We start from the raw sequence: 17,518 nt of genomic DNA, 5'->3' as shown, positions 1-17,518 counted from the left end.
TGCAAAAGGGCAACCAATGCTCCAAGGGTTTGGAACATTGCTGCTGTGAGGAGAGGTCTCAACATTTGAGGCATTTTAATTTAGGGGAAAGACAGGAAAGTGGGGACATGTTAAAAGGTAAAGGTAAAGGACCCCTGACAGTTAAGTCCAGTTGTGAACGACTCTGGGGTTGTGGCATTCATCTCGCTTTACGGGCCGAGGGAGCCGACGTTTGTCCGCAGTTTTTCTGGGTCATGTGGCCAGCATAACTAAGCCGCTTCTGGCGAAACCAGAGCAGTGCACGGAAACGCCGTTTATTTTCCTGCCAGAGCGGTACCTATTTATCTACTTGCACTTTGATGTGCTTTCGAACTGCTAGGTTGGCAGGAGCTGGGACCAAGCAACGGGAGCTCACCCCGTCATGGGGATTCGAACTGCAGACGTTCTGATCGGCAAGACCTAGGCTCAGTGTTTAAGACCACAGCGCCACCCGCGCCCAGAGGGGGACATGTTAGAAGTATATAAAATCATGCATAGTGTGGATTAAGTGGACAGAGTGAAGTTTCTCTCTCATAAAACTAGAACTTGGAGCAGCCCAATGAAATTGAAAGCTAGAACATTCAGGGCAGGTGAAGTCTTTATTCACACAGAGCATAGTGAAACTAAGAAATTTATTCCCACAAGATGACGTGATAGACACCCACTTGGATATCTTTAAAAGAGGATTAGACACACGGCTGTTGTGAAGGACAGATCCTGGGTCCGCCTCCTGAGTGGAGCTTCAGCCAATATAGGAAAGTAGGCAGTTAGAACCTCACAGTTAGAACTGTGAGGTCATAACCGTCGGCAGGAGCCCAGATGGGGCAGGAGCCCAGATGGGGCTTGTCTGTCAGAAGCCCCATCTGGGCTCCTGCCCTTTCTTGTAAAGATCCTAGTAGGGGCTGGGAGTTTTTTCTCCTAGAATGAGAGCAATTTCCATTCCTTTCTAGGAGGAATGAGTCTATTTAGAGCAGTGGTGTAGTGTGGTGGTGGGGCTGTGGACGGGGCACAGTGCCATAGTGACCTCTGCCCACTGCAGCAGTTGGGGGGGCATGTCCTACCCCGTCCTGAGCTGTTGTGTCCTTCTCATCGCCCTCCAGCTTGGGGGGGTGGCTGAGAAGGATGCAACAGGCATGGGCCCTGGCCCTCCGAGCCCAGCACTGCTTTTGCGAGCTGCGCTGCTTGGAGGGAGGGTGTCGTGAGTTGTGTCCTCCTCGTGGTGTCCTCCAGCTGGGGGGTGACAGAAGGACACAAGAGACAGAGGCCCCAGGTCCTGCGAGCATGCCTGTTGCACCCTTCTCAGCCGCTTCCCAGCTGGAGGGTGGCATGGGAAGGACACAGCAGCTCACGGTGCCCCCCCCTGCAAGCAGCGCAGCTCGCAAAAGCAGTGCTAAGCTCGCAGGGGCCAGGGGCCATGCCTGTTGCATCCTTCACAGCCACCCCCCAAGCTGGAAGGCGATGAGGACGCAACAGCTCAGGACGGGGCAGGGCATGGCCCCCCCAACTGCTGCAGTGGGCAGAGGTCACTATGGCGCTGTGCCCTGCCCACAGCCCCACCACCACACTACACCGCTGCTCTGAATAGACTCATTCCTCCTAGGATGGAAATTGCTCTTCTTCTAGGAATAAAAAGCTCCCGGCCCCCACGGTGTGCTGCTGATGTTGCCTGCCCCGGGCGCAGTCAGGAAATGCTCTGCCTCTGATTCAGGGACAGGTTTAAGGTAAGAATTTTAAGGAAGTTCTTCACTATCTCTGTATATTAAGCTATACCTTTCATTGAGGGGAAGTGTTCTAGCTTTCCCCCCAAATGTGCCTCCTTCTTACTTTGATCCTGTGGGTAACAGATAAACGTTAACATGGTTTCTCCTTGCCACATCTTGCTGCTGGCTACTATTAAGAAGTGATGCCCCATGCAGACCTCTCAATTGTTCTGACAGGGAGACTCTTAAGTTTTAAAACCACCCCAAAATTGGATCATATTTATTGATGGAAGTTGCTACAGCTGTCAGTGGTACTAGCGATGATGACTGGCGTGCCTCCACTGTCAGAGGCAGATGTTGTACTCAGTTTCTGCTTGTGTACTTTTCATAGGACTCTGGTTGGCCACTGTGAGACCAGGAAGCTGCACTAGATGGTCTGCTCCAGCAGGGCTTTTCTTATGTTCTTACAGTTTGCTAGTTTGAATGTAGCTGCAAGCTACAGTTTGTGCTATACAGTGGTACCTTGGTTTATAACTTAATCCTGTCCGGAAGTCCGTTCTTAAACCAAGGCGTTCTTAAACCAAGGCGTGCTTTCCCATAGCAGCGGGGGACTCAATTTACAAATGGAACACACTCAACAGGAAGTGAAACATGTTCTGCTTCCAAGGCAAAGTTCACAAACCAAAACACCTACTTCCGGGTTTGCAGCGTTCTTCATCCAAGTTGTTCGTAAACTAAGCCAGGCAGCCCCAAACTCGGTCCTCCAGCTGTTTTGGGACTACAATTCCCATCATCCCTGACCACTGGTCCTGTTAGCTAGGGATGATGGGAGTTGTAGTCCCAAAACAGCTGGAGGGCCGAGTTTGGGGATGCCTGAACTAAGCTGTTCTTAAACCAAGGTACCACTGTATTGTATTGCTGAGGTTGAAGGCAGTATCTGAACATGAAGAACAGTAAAAAATAATCTTAGTTCAGGGCAACTGGCAGTTCCTCAGCCAGTACAGAAGCTAGTTGGACTGATGAAGCAGAATACTCTCGTTTGTTGGCCCCAATATACATGGCAATGAAGGCGGAGATCACTTTCTTTAATAATCTCTTCCAATATGACTCTTTCTGTTTAAGATCTTTAGTAGTGATTTTTAAAAACAGAACGGTAACATGATCTTTTCTTTCATGAATAGGAACCTTTTGGACCGAGACACATTTTCAAAATCTGATCCAAGTAAGTATAACATTTATTTGTTAATGAAATTTTCAATTTCCTATTCACCTCTCACAATGTTTTCTTTTAGATTAAGATGAATTATGCAAGGGACTGGATGAAAGGTTAATTAGCCAGTAATCTTTAATGATAATTTTTGCTACTGGTTCTTGTGTAAGTAAATCAGTTCCCTGGTTCTATAAAGCCAGGGCTGCAATGAAGCCAACCTTGCATCCTTCTGATATGGTTTTTCCTTTACCACTAACACTGAATAATTCTTTTGAGTGATGGATGCATAAATAAAAACTGAATATTTGCTAAATGAGGAGTTTAAAATAGTTTCTGTTTGGAAAATCAAGGAAAATAATGAACTTTGAAGAAAGCCTTGTTCTCTTCATTGCTAGTAGAAGTGCATATGCGTTTTTCTTGGGCATGGTGAACAAACTAGAAGAGCCAGCCTTTTAATACCAGAATATTAAATGTCTGGAAGACAAGGAGATATTTCCTCCATTGTTCTTAAATGGTTTCCCAGTTAGGAGGATGTTGGTGAAAAAAGTGTCTTTTAAAAAAAAAAAGTTTTGTAATTTCAGCTGATAGGGCTAAAATATTCTGTAGCTGTTAAACTTGAAACAGGTTTCCTTCTACTTATGGTTTGTTAGATCTGATGTATATGGTCAGGAATAACAGCTAGACTGTATGACATAGTATTCAAGTAAGACAGTGTTCGAATGCTGGATCGTATTGTGAAGTTTCATTAAACATGAAGCACGATCTCAGACAGCTTATAACTCCTAAATGGACTCTGATGTCTTATGTAATATTTTAACGTTTGCCTAATATCTGTAGCATTATAGCTTTGAGTATTAGTTGTAATGGAAAAGTTAAACAGAATATATGAAATTGATCACATTCTTCTTTTTTGTCCCCACAGTCTGTGTTTTGTATACCCAAGCTATGGGAAATAAGGAATGGAGAGAGGTAAAGCTTTTTGCTGTTGCATTTATATATGTATATATATGCAATATATATATTGTTGCATGCCACCCCAATCTCAGAGCAGTGCGAGATTACTAGTAACCCTAGTAATCTTACCCAGGGTTCATGTTTGCTTTGGAATGAGGTACAGAAGAGACTGTGGTTCCATTATGATGTATGGTTCCATTATGATGTATGGTTTATTTACACATCTATACAACCTGAGCCTGCAACGGAGGGATCACAGCATTAACACCCCAAGAGGGCCTTACTTCCTCCGTAGTGATAGCCTTGAACTCAAACAGAAATTGAACATTGCTCTGTCTGGCATCCCAGCTTCTAGCTCAGAGGCCAGCAAACTTTTTCAGCAGGGAGCCAGTCCACTGTCCCTCAGACCTTGTAGGGGGCCAGACTATTTTTTTTGGGGGGGGGGGAATGAATGAATTCCTATGCCCCACAAATAACCCAGAGATGCATTTTAAATAAAAGCACACATTCTGCTCATGTAAAAACACCAGGCAGGCCTCACAAATAACCCAGAGATGCATTTTAAATAAAAGGGCATTCTACTCATGTAAAAACATGCTGATTCCCAGACTGTTTGCTGGCCAGATTTAGAAGACGATTGGGCTGGATCTGGCCCCTGGGCCTTAGTTTGCCTACCCATGTTCTAGCTCATATCACTCAACTCTCAATTCTGCCCTTTGTCTTTCTAAGGCAGTTCAGGGAGGGGGCCCACCCATTTTTCCTCTGGTGCCTTTGTTCCCTTCACAGCACATTACCTAGGCTATCACAGTACCAGGAAGCTAGCCTGGCTATTCCAGGAATTAGAAGGGGGACTAGGCATACCCTCCCCCCAAAAATCCCCACAGTATATAGCAGTGCTTTTTTGTACTGGTAGAAGGAAAAGCGTGTAGCTTAGTTTCAATAAAAAGTGATAGCTCCAGGTTGTTAATATAGAGACTTGGGGTCACATTTTTTAAAGAGCAATGCATACTGGGCTCATTCACACATCACACAGTAACATAAGTAATGATTTAACATGAATGTGCCTAACTCACCTGTTTTGCTCTTCTCTGATAATATGTGGGGGAAACAAACCATGATTCTTGACATTAGTTGAAATATACTCAGAGTCACAAAGTGGTTTCATGCTCTTTATTCAGCTCATAGTGGTGAGGAGGAATGAATGAATGTCCCCTCAAAGTATCTGCTTTATATACATTATTTACACAATGGGCTGCACAATTCTGGAATTCTCCTGTAAGCCAATCAGGTTGTGGATTCACTTATATCTGGAGCATGATTGGGTGGTTCCTGCCAACCAATCCTACTGCTGCATTGTTCTAAGACCAATCAGACTGCTGCATTCTGAATCCTATTGTTCTAGGACCAATCAGACTGCTGCAATTTGGATCCTATTGTTCTAGGACCAATCAGACTGCTGCAGTTTGGATCCTATTCAACTCAGTACATAACATTAGTATTAATGCAGAGATTATGGATACAGACTAACTATGATCTGTAGAGAGGAATCGTTCTTGGCTTAATATGGTTTGTTTCTTAGAAATTCTAGTAGGGAGGAGCAAAGCAGGTGAGATTGGTGTGCTCTATTATGTATGGATTACCTTGATGCGTGAATGAAGGTACTCTGTTCCCAATCCTTGTTATACTACCATAAATATTAGTATCAGCTGTAAATTTATTCATTGGCTATATTTCTTGGGTTCCTATTGATCCATCTAAGAGCTTGGATTTGCAGCATCTCTGGCAATGACTTAGATTAATTACATTTTCTGTACTGGCTGAAAAAGCCAGTCCTGGATTGGCAGGACCTGTCAATGGATAGTGGATATATAGATGCAGGGAAGTAACATCTGACACTTTGCTTCCATTTGCTTTGTGGCGCTTTTTATTTATTTATTTAGACCACTTGTATGTGCTTCAGTATCTTCAGCCAAAAAGTCTCCCAGAACGGCTTACAAGAAATCGAAACAAGACACTCCCTAGACACTCCGCAGGTTTACATTCAAATAAAAAAATAAAAATACAACACACAAGGGGAAAGGAACAAAGCTCAAAGCTCAGGCTCCAGTTGTTCCTATATTGACCAGCTGGCATAGTTCAGAGGCAGGAGGTATTGTCCGATTCCCATTGCCAAGCAAGCAGGGGCTAGGAGTCGCCAAGGAACACTTGTCTGAGAGCAGAATCCACATACAAAGTCAGACAGAGGTCTGGGAATCCAGATGACCACAGAGCCAAGGGTCCAGTCTAGGGATCCAGATAGCAAGCAGCAAGGTAGAACCAGGAACCACAAGTATTGTTTCCGGCATTTGACTGCTGCTGAGAGCTCTGTTTAAGAAGTCCAGAGTCAGCTGGTTCCCATCAGTGCCTTCTCTTGTGTCCTTGAAGGCTGATCATCTGCAGGTAGAGTCACTCCCCCTTCAGACTGCTGTTCAGCAGGCAAAGCTACACTAGGTGCTTGATGGAGCTGGGCCTCAAGCAAAGCAGATGCAATGAACCCTGCTTCATCTCTCTCCAAATGAGGCAGTCTGATGAAATGACTGCCCCTAGATGACAGTTGAGGGAGAAGAGGCCCGATTTGTAATCATAGCTTTAAGCACGCGTCTAGAATCTGTGACAACTGATGTTACTATTACTTGTCAGCATCGCCCTTGAGCCAGTGTCACCAACTGGACTCATGCACTTCAACCCCGACTGGGCTAGGCGAGCTGGGTAGCACTTCCAGAGACCACCAGGTCAAAGTGCTGTGGACTCACAGCTTAAAGTTGTGAGCACCGGATTCACTTCCACAATACAGTCGTCGCACAGCAGAGTATAGCAGAGTCTAGCGGTGTATACACGACTCAGAGAGCAGCTCTGTAGAATATCTTCTTTTATTCTATAACTACAACTATGATACAAAACTATATACAGAGCTAAATAGGTCTAAGCATAAATGAATGCTACACTGAGTGTTTGCAGCTGCTCTTAGCAGCAACCTTATCTCTACACACGATCTCTAACACTCAGTCTCTCTCTCTCTCTCCGACACACTGACTGACTGACTGATTTGGTGCTGGAGCTGAATAAGTAGAAAGCAAAACACTGCTCCTCCTCTCTGGAGAATCAGCAGACTCGTCAGGAGATTCTTGGATATGGGAGGGCTGAAATCTCCTCATTACTTGCCAGAGCTTTCTATCCCTTTGATGCCGAATTCCATATTTTTGGAGGCTACAGAAACGGGCGACATTTTTCCACCTTCGCCGCATCAAGCAATTGGTCCCTTACCTTTCCCGCCCTGACCTGGCCACAGTGATCCATGCGATGGTCATCTCCAGGCTTGACTACTGTAATTCGCTCTACGTGGGGCTGCCCTTGAAGCTGTCCCAGAAACTTCAGCGGGTGCAGAATGCTGCAGCGAGGCTCCTCACGGGGTCTCTGCCATGGGAGCATATTCACCCAGTGCTTTTCAAGCTGCACTGGCTCCCGGTGGAGTACAGGGTCAGATTTAAGGTGCTGCTTTTGACCTTTAAAGCCCTTCACGGCCTAGGACCCTCGTACCTACGTGACTGCCTCTCCCGGTATGCCCCACAGAGAGGTCCATAAATAGCAACACCCTAGTGGTCCCGGGCCCTAAGGAAGTTAGATTAGCTTCAACCAGAGCCAGGGCCTTTTCAACTCTGGTCTGGCCTGGTGGAACGCTCTGCCTCATGAGACCAGGGCCCTGCAGGATCTGATTTCTTTCTGCAGGGCCTGTAAGACAGAGTTGTTTCGCCTGGCCTTTGGCTTGGAGCCAATTTGATTCCCTCCCTCTCTTTTTTTTTCTTTTCCTTCTCCTCCTGCGATGAGGCATTTTAATATTTTAATGTTTCAATATTTTAATGTTGTATTTTAATTTTGTTTTAAGTTGTAATCATTTAACTTGTTTTTATTATTGCTTGTTAGCCGCCCTGAGGCCAGCCTTGGCTGGGCAGGGCGGGGTATAAATAAAAAAAATATTATTATTATTATTATCATCATCATCTCCTTAAAATGTTGGACTTCATGACTTGTATTGTAGTAACCTCTTAGTCAACGCCATAGCCTTAACCCATACAATATTAGGAATATAAGAAGCTGCCTTAAATAAAGTCAGACAATTGGTCCATCTAGCTTTCTACCCTGATTGACAGCAGCTTCCTAGGGTCTTATACAGGGAACATTCCCATTCGTACATGGAGATGCTGCCAATTGAATTTGGAACCCACTGCATGCAAAGATGCTCTATCACTGAGCTGTAGGCCGGCCCTTCCCTGATGTATTGATTTTAGGTTTTAGTAGATGCTCCCATTTAGATTGTTCCTGATTCTGAGCTTCTTGGTTCTTATGGAGAAGATAAACTGTCCACTTTGAAATCTTCCTTTTAGCAATTAAAGTGTTCTGGGAGATTTAGAAGTTTTGTTTGTGTGCTGTTTAAAAACAAAGAAAAGTAAAATGTTGCTAATTGGCACTTTGCTTAGAATCTTAGAGGAAAAGATTGCTTAATAGTGTCTGCTAGTTATAACGTCCTGTCCTGCATCAGCTGCCAATTCCAGATTCTGAGCAAATGAGCAGAAATTGTTCTTTCCATCTATTACTAAAGATTTTCTTTAACTGTTCACTTGTTCTGAAGCTTTACATCATGTTTCATGGCTCAAACAATGGTTTAGTTTTTAATTATTTTTATATATAACCTCTGAAAATTTGTATGAGAAATTAATATGATGTATATACCCTGTCTCTGGAAAATTTATAAAATGCAGCGTTTATTGCAATACTTTACTTCAGGATATCGGCTGCATATTTTGGAAAATGGTTTGTCTGTTTGATTTTTGTTTGGCACCTCTCAAGATATTGTAAACAAATATTGCATGATGGCTCCTGAGATCTTAAGTAAAATAAATATTGGTGAAAATTACATTCATTGGGTGTTGAATATTCTCAGGCTAGGAGCTGCTTTTAGCTAGGTCTCTTTCCCTGCCAAATGAAAACCTTATATTTCTTCATTTTTTCCGTCTTGTGTGTGCATATGTACTTAACATACGTAGTTTTTATTGATATACTTTCCACAACATTTTATTTTACAGTTTGGGAGAACTGAAGTAATTGACAATACTTTGAACCCAGATTTTGTGAGAAAATTTATATTGGATTACTTTTTTGAAGAGAGACAGAACCTGCGATTTGACTTGTAAGTTTATTTCTATACTTTGGGGTTTGATTATATTACGACAGTATATTTCATTTACAAGAATAGTTAATGAAGTGGAATTTTAAAACATTTTGACATTAGTTTGTATCTTAATGTAGTGGTAAAACATGTTTCCAGTCAATTCACTACAGCAAACTATGTTGTTTAAAATTCAGCTAATGGATCTACAGTTTTCATTGGTATAATTATTATTTTACACTATGGTTACTAAACCCGGTCAGCTTCGAGGAAACTTTTAGCAACCTTGTTAAAACACTTTTTCCAGATTGCCCATCTACCCGTTAGGCCTCACCAGCACTATAACTGAAGACTTTTGTTGAAGCCTCTGCTTCAAGTTCTGCTGACCTATTTAAGTGCAGGTCTGTTTTTGCTGTTATTTTTCCTGGAATCTTCCCCTGGCTCTCCTACCAGACATTTCCTGCCTAGCATTCCAAACAGCACATCACTTCTTCTCCATCAGTGCTGTAGAAAGGTTCTCCACTTGTCTCTTCAGCCTAAGGCAAGTGATTCATCTATCCTAGCAATCCTCTGGCCGCCAAACCACTCTGCCATCCTTTCAGGTCTTCTTTCTTCCTCCTTGATCCTCTTCCACTTATTTTGCCTTCTCCTGGCTGTCCATCACAATTTCCAGTTGTGGACCTTCCAACCACATAGCCAGCTCCTAGCCATATATACACTTATTCTGGCCACTCTAGTCCAACCCCAGCCAAATTCAAAACTTGTACCCACCAGTCGAACATACGGAACTTCTGTTCTTTTGCATACTGAGAGTTCCATCTCCACTCCCAACCCAAGAATTAAGGGTTAAAGTTCTGCATTGACAGTTAAATCAACGTTCACCTGAACAGACAGAGAGTTCCGCCATTCACCTGAACAGACAGAGAGTTCCGCCATCATACGCATTACAATGTACATTACAATGCAAATGATGGAAAGATTACACGATACCTGCTAAAACCCAGTTTTAACCAGCAAGATTACTTCATTGTTATACATGGGTATTTGAGTTTATAAGTAGATTAAAATATTTTGTTCTTTTTCACTTTAGGTATGATGTGGATTCAAAGAGTCCAAATTTATCGAAACATGTAAGTGCTACTTTATTTTAACCTTAAGTGTTTCCATATCTCATGTACACATTTTATATATTTTAAGCTCTAATTATCCCTGACTGTAATTTTGGCATCTCATTTTGGCATCTCATTGCCATTTAACTCCCACCTTACAATTTTCTCCTTTATATACATGCCACTTACGATTTCACTTCATGCATCTGATGAAGTGAGCTTGAGTCCATGAAAGCTTATATCATTACCATCTGTTAGTCTTTAAGATACTACAATGTGCTCTAAATATTTTTGCTGCAATATACTAACAAAAGTGGACAACATTCAAGACAGTTGTCAATCTTCCCATTGGTGGACATCAGCACCATTGTTTGTTCCACAACCACCATCAACAGGGTGGCCTCAGGAGGAAGTTAGCTGGTATTCCCAGCCCCTGCTAAAGTCAGGAAATTATAAGTTTGCTCAAATTCTGACCCTTCACTGAACGTAGAGATTATGGGGAGTCTGTACCCCAATATCCACACCAGTACATGAAGAAGAAAGAAACATTTTCCTCCTGCACTTCTCACAATTTTTGTTGTTGCAGCTTATCATAGTTAAGATAGTTCTAGATCCAGACAGCGTGACAAACTTTGGTTCATGAAAAGCAAAAGGTTCCCAACTTGCCCAGGTTAAGGGGCAATGCTCACTTAAGCATATTCCTCTAATTATGAACCATAATTGATCAGTGTGTCCAAATAAAGCCTTTAATTCTGTCTAAATACTGCATTTCTCATATCCATAAGCTTACTAAGTGAAAAGTGGGGCTGGGGCTGTGGGACTTAGCTTTATCATTTTCATAATAATTTTCCAGGACTTCTTGGGACAAGTTTTCTGTACGCTTGGAGAGATTGTTGGATCGCAAGGAAGCAGATTAGAAAAGTCAATCATGTAAGTGTATTGTTTTCAAAGAAACTGATGCTAAACTTCCTATATCCTTCCCACTAGCTTCTGATCCTGCCTTTGGGTCTGGCAAATCCTTGTGTTCTCTGGTAATCGACAAATAAAAATTCTAGACAGGGAATACTGTCAAGGCATGTCATTTTTTATTCACTGTTGTGTGTTCTGAATTTGTGTGGTGCTGTTTTAAAGTACATTATAGGACTGTCTTCAATTCAGGTGAATTGCTTTTTCATCATTCCATCATTATATAGCCTGAAATTGTAGCCACCATAAAAATCAAGAGAATTAGTTCTATCAATAGGAAATTTGACATGGAAAATCCACTTTTTTGAGGTATAATCTAACCAAATGACACCATTTATGAACTTGGCTTGTTTCAACAAACCATAGTTAAGATTAACTGCAGTTGGTCTGATTTCAGAATAGAATGACAAGCTGCAGTCAATCTAACACAGAAGCGAAAGCTTATGATCTCTTCCTTGCAGCCATATCTAAGCAGCAAACAGTGAGGGGAGCTTGTGAGCTGAAGGCTTATTGTTGGTGATTCTCATGACTCAAAACTATGGGGTTAACATTCCATCCAAGCAAGACCATCGGCTGCAATCTTTTTTCCTCTTGCCTAAAACATAATTATGTAAAGAATTCAACAACATTGCAAAAATATGCATTTGGCTACCTCAGTAAAACTCCATTATATAGTCTTGTAACAAGTTCCCATTTTAAATCAGTCACTGAACTAAAGGCAATATTAAAACTCGCATCTGTTTGGCAGATTGAAGCTTCCCTGGTGGAACCTGCTTTCCAAAGCAAAAATGGCCATTGGCGGCGCAAGCGGTCTGCAGAAGTGTGTATTTGTAGATGGGGGAAAGGAAGCTCCTGTGTGTGTTTGCATGTGGCTGCATAGTGCTGCATGTGTTTGCATTTCCCTAAAATGACTCTCTGGGAGCGACGCAGCATTGTGACATAGCTTTGTTCCCATTGGGACATTTTAAAAGAATTAAGAAAGCTGATTGCATTAAGAATTACAGCTGTGCCACCTCTTGAAGCAGCAGTGAAACTTTTTATAAGAAAGGGAGAGAGAAAATTTAAAACTCCTACCACTTCATCTTATAGTAACCCTTCCTGCTCCCTATGAAATTAACTAGGAATTTTATCCCCTTCCCCAAAGCCTGTTAAATAAACCTCCACCCACCACTTCCATGAGAGGTTCATGGCTTTGTGAAAATAGAGGGCAATTCTGGCCCGGCTTTGGGCATGCTCCTTTGGATGGTGCTGTACATATTTGCATACTGTTTGTGTGTGACATGCTTTTTTGCATGTTGCTGCATATTCTCCTCTGTTTGCATGTGACACGCTGCTATATGTAGCTATGTGAGTGCCACACTCCTGCAAATCTTTGCATGTAGTTTGCTGCTCTGTGGGTGTTGTGCTGCTGTGCCTGTTTGTTTGAGGCATTTTCCTGCATGAATTTGTGTGTCCTGTGTTGCAGACCTTTTTTGCACGTGGAATACTGCTTCATGTTACTATATGTGCTTGTATGTAGAATACTACTAAGTGTATTTGCAGGTGATATGCCACTGTGTGTGTAGAATTACTACGCCTGCTTACATTTGATGTGCTTTTGCATGTGTGTGCATGGAGTGTGCAGTCGTGTGCTGCGTACTTTACATGGGCCATGCTTAATAGGTAGTATGCTCCTCAGTGTGTAATGTGATGCTATTTGCATGTGATGTGCCTTTTCATAGCTGTTTGTGTTTGAGTGAGTGAGTGAGTGAGTGAGTGGAGCAGCCCTGACTTCACAATATTTTCTGTCTTGCCTTTGCCAGCTTCCTTTAACATTCTGCTTTACAACTCTTTTGATACTTCCTCCCTATTCACTTGATTTGCACTCTGTAACAATGGACTACATTGCAGGGTTGGTAAAAGCCACTTTGCCAGCTATAGCCCCTCTCCCCCACTGGAGCTAAACCTCAGCGCACTACATTGTCTGGCTTTGGGGGACAAACTGTGAAAGTGATAAAAGCAGGAATAATGTGCAGGCGACAGTAAAAATGGCCTTAACTTACAGATTACTCAGATGTATGAAACATTTCCTGTATTTTCACATAGTATAAATGCTGAGTATTACAGGCTAAAAAGCCAAGTTTAATCTTTTAATTAAGTTTTGTGCTCCCCAGTTATGTGAGTTTTCTGGAAAATATATATAGGAAATTTTTCTGATATCCTAGAAAGTGATCTAATTTAGCATGTTTATTTTACTTATTTAGTAAACAAAGCTGAAAATGTTGAATCTGTCAAGCATGCCTAATATTTATTTGCAGTTGACACCAATTTGTTGTTACTAATGAATGGGAGATATGGAATTTTTTGGGTGGAAAAATAATGCACCCAAAAAAATTCCCTCATCACTGATAATCTCACATTTTGTGTTCGCTTGCAACATAACATCCATAAACCAATATTTCCCTTGGTCTTTTAGCCCCAATCATAATCCTCTGCATGTTGTGGGAACACCAGAAGTAAAGACACTATGGTGCAGTGATACACTGATCCTCTACTTTCCCTATTAGTTAAGGAGAATGGCATATATTAGTACCAAAGGACTATATATGAGAGCTTGCTCAGGTTGATGGATGGAGAATGCAGAGAGGGAACTCTGGAGAGGAATGAACTGGTGAGTTTGGAATCCTTGTATTTAATTGCTATTACTGTACAATGTTGTTTTGTTACAGAGGAATTCCTGGGAAGAAATGTGGCACGATAATAATGACAGCAGAGGAGCTCAACTGTTGCCGGGTAAGTTAATATTTTGGGCTTTTATTGCCAAAGTATATTGTTTGTCTCCTAGTTAGCATAGAGTACAATTCAAAGTATTGGTGCTGACCTTTCAAGCCATAAATGGCCTCAGTCCAGTATACCTGAAGGAGTGTCTCCACTCCCTCATCTCACACTGAGATCTAGCACCAAGGGCCTTCTGGTGGTTCCCTCAATGCAAGAAGTGCAGCTGCAAGGAACCAGGCAGAGGGTCTTCTTGGTAGGGGCATTCACCCTCTGGAACGCCCTCCCATCAGATGCCAAGGAGATAAGTAACTATACAAGCTTTAGAAGACATCTGATGGCAACCCTGCATAGGGAAGTTTTAAAATGTTTAATTATGTTTTTATGTATGTTGGAAGCTGCCCAGAGTGACTAGGGCAACCCAGTCAGATGGGCAGATTACCGTTGTTGTTGTTGTTGTTGTTGTTGTTGTTGTTAGGGTACAGTTGTTGTATTAAATCCATGTGTATATTGCTAGACTTTTAAGACTAGCTGTTGCATGCTAATACAGTGGTACCTTGGGTTACAGACGCTTCAGGTTAGAGACTCCGCTATCCCAGAAATAGTACCTCAGGTTAAGAACTTTGCTTCAGGATGAGAACAGAAATCGCGCAGCGGCAGCCGGAGGCCCCATTAGCTAAAGTTGTACCTCAGGTTAAGAACACTTTCAGGTAAAGAACGGACCTCCAGAACGAATTAAGTTCTTAACCCGAGGTACCACTATAATCAGACTTTGAAGAGTAGACATCTTGGCATTTGCTATAGAAGTAGAGCTAATCTTATGCTGGTTTAAATAATTAAATCTATTTAGGAACAACAAAGGACGCAGCCTTATACCAAGTCAGACCATATATCTCAGTAATACTGTCAAACCTCGGTTGTCAAACGTAATCTATTCCGGAAGACCCTTCGCCTTCTGAAATGTTTGACAACCGAGGCATGGCTTCTGATTGGCTGCAAGAGCTTCTTGCACTCAACCAGAAGCCGCGTTGGACGTTCAGGTTCCGAAAAGCTTACGAAAACCGGAGCATTTACTTGTGGGTTTTCGGCATTCGGGGGCCGAAACATGCAAAAATGGAGCCATTCGAGAACTGACTGATTTGACTGTATTGACACTGATTGGCAGTGGCTCTCCAGGGTTTCAGACAGGAGTCTTTGCCAGCCCGACATGAAGATACCACAGATTGAACCTGGGTTATTTTGCATGCAGAACATGTCCTATCTACCACTGAGCTGCAGCTCCTCCTCAAGGAATATTTTGTGTTGATGCATAGTCACAGTTTTTATTAGTCTTAAAATTTAACAGGACTGCAGTTTATCATTGTTAAACCAAGTATGTATGCCTGGATGCTGGAGCTAAATGCAAGGCTCATTGTAATAAAATGGCTACCACATGTAGATAGGTCAAAATCTACATGCTTTTCTTCACGAGTATCTGCTTTCCATGTGGATCATTCAGGACCATTTGTTTTGCCTCTGCAATGTTGTAACAGTGTGAAGAAAACAACATGGTAGTCACATACCAAGTTCCTGGTCCTGAATGGCTTGTCACGTAGAATCAGCCAGTGGATGCTGTTCAAATAGCCTTCAACGTATTAAATTTGTGTCTGAGGTACACCAGAGAACATATGAACTCACATAAGCAAAACACCTCCCTATACATAAAAACATGTCAGAAAAGAGTTGCTTTATTAATTCTTTTGTTCCCTTTCTATTTATTTATTTCAGCAATTTATATACCATTTAAAGCTGTGGTTTTTTTTCTGTTGCTACAGTTTTGTGGCATTTTATGCTATTGTATTTACAGTGGTACCTCAGGTTACATACGCTTCAGGTTACAGACTCCGCAAACCCAGAAATAGTTCTTCAGGTTAAGAACTTTCCTTCAGGATGAGAACAGAAATCGGGCTCCGGCAGCATGGCAGCAGCAGGAGGCCCCATTAGCTAAAGTGGTGTTTCAGGTTAAGTACGGCTTCAGGTTAAGAACGGACCTCTGGAACGAATTAAGTACTTAACCCGAAGTACCACTGTATTTTATATATTTTTTAAATTAACTATTATTGGAGGTTGTCAAAGAGCAGAATGAAGAACAAATAAAAAATATTTCTTGTTGTAGAACTAATATGAATATTTGGGTAATTGCAGTGGGAGAAGGAACAAGAAATCCTTGCTATCTCTTAATTTGTAATTGAAATTTTGTTACAGTATAGCTTCAGAAGCCTAAAATTATGAATAATTTGATTAAAATATTTGATATGATGTGTGTGACACAAATAATGACTCAAAATTCATGACTGTGTTCCCATCTTGGTAGCAAATGAAAAGAAAACAAAAAAATTCTTTGTAGTGCCTCTTTTTTTGTTAGTAAAATGAAAGCAATGTAAACTTGATGCCTAATACTTATGCAGTTTTTAATCAGTGTAAATAGTATGCTTGGTATAAATTATATACTTAATTTGTATTATACTCTTCTATTATTAGGATGCTGTACTGATGCAGTTTTGTGCTAACAAATTGGACAAGAAAGATTTCTTTGGGAAATCTGATCCCTTCCTGGTATTTTTTCGCAGCAATGAAGATGGCAGGTAGATACTCTTATTTTCTTCTATTAAACATGAAGTGTTGTAAGTTCTATGGGGTGACCAGGGGATTTTGTGTGTAGTGTATTAAAAGTTTCTCTTTCACAGTGCACTTGTCTTATTTTTTCTAGACTTACAAACCTCTTGTTTCAAAATACAACTCACAATTACACTGATGAGGAGAGAATGTGTATTTCCTCCATATGCCTGCTTCAATAGCTTTTTAAACAAACCAGCAATATTTCATATTTATGCAATTTTTCAAATGTGGTCTTGCTCAAAAAAATATAAATCACTAACAGATATAATGAATAACAGTGATTTGGGTATCTAGGTTTCTTAGATAAGTCTAGGTTTCTTAACTTTTCAACTAAAAAAAATCCTGAACTGAGGGGAAAAAACAGCTGGAGTGGTTAAAAACCATATTTACAGTTTCAGCAGTCTTGTATCTTTAGAGTGCTGTTGATTAGAAATTGAAACAGTCCAGTGCTCTAGGGAATTCTTTGCGCAAGCACCTCTGTGCATTAAATATGCCTATATTGCCTATTTTAGTGGGTTGGTACTGGAACAATGAGTAAGATACTGGTTTCATGCAAGAGCAATCAACATATTGAAAAGGGTAAACTAATAATCATTATATACTTGGACTTCCAAAATACTTTTGGCATAAGATGGTGAGCCAGTAATTGTTTATGGAAAAGGAGACAGAGTTACACAGAGTTCTCATGACAGAGGAAAGTTGGCAGTGCTCCCCATATCTGGTATGGGTCTGGTGCTATTTAATATTTTTTGTTAATGATCCAGAATTTTGGGTTTGTAATAAGGCAGATTAGTTTGCAGACGACATGCTTCAACATGCTAACAACACTATGTTCTGGAAGATTTCTGGTTACTTACTCATTTATAGCAGGGGTGGCTAACCTTTGGGTCTCTAGATGTTGGACAACAATTCCCATCAGCCACAACATTTTTTGGGAGGGACAAAT

The 17,518-nt window shown here is 41.5% G+C and overlaps 1 protein-coding gene across 3 annotated transcripts in view; it reads left to right on the top strand.

The window, feature by feature from the left end:
- Nucleotides 1-17,518, top strand: part of CPNE8 (copine 8) — a 64,503-nt gene that overhangs the window by 16,546 nt on the left and 30,439 nt on the right. The window contains exons 1-9 of one of the 3 annotated variants that reach the window (XM_079994233.1): nucleotides 1,647-1,739; nucleotides 2,900-2,940; nucleotides 3,851-3,897; nucleotides 9,003-9,106; nucleotides 10,176-10,215; nucleotides 11,048-11,124; nucleotides 11,909-11,980; nucleotides 13,869-13,932; nucleotides 16,435-16,538. In XM_079994233.1, the coding sequence (XP_079850359.1) occupies nucleotides 1,678-1,739; nucleotides 2,900-2,940; nucleotides 3,851-3,897; nucleotides 9,003-9,106; nucleotides 10,176-10,215; nucleotides 11,048-11,124; nucleotides 11,909-11,980; nucleotides 13,869-13,932; nucleotides 16,435-16,538 (611 nt within the window). In that variant the 5' untranslated portion in view covers nucleotides 1,647-1,677. Of the gene's footprint in view, nucleotides 1-1,646; nucleotides 1,740-2,899; nucleotides 2,941-3,850; nucleotides 3,898-9,002; nucleotides 9,107-10,175; nucleotides 10,216-11,047; nucleotides 11,125-11,908; nucleotides 11,981-13,868; nucleotides 13,933-16,434; nucleotides 16,539-17,518 lie in introns of those variants that run through there. The other 2 variants (XM_079994231.1, XM_079994232.1) reach the window with 2 other exon arrangements.

The sequence above is a fragment of the Podarcis cretensis genome (genome assembly GCF_951804945.1).
Source record: "Podarcis cretensis genome assembly, chromosome: 10".
Lineage (NCBI taxonomy): Eukaryota > Metazoa > Chordata > Lepidosauria > Squamata > Lacertidae > Podarcis > Podarcis cretensis.
The sequence above is the reverse complement of the archived record's forward strand: the minus strand, read 5'-3'. Positions and strand labels throughout refer to the sequence as shown.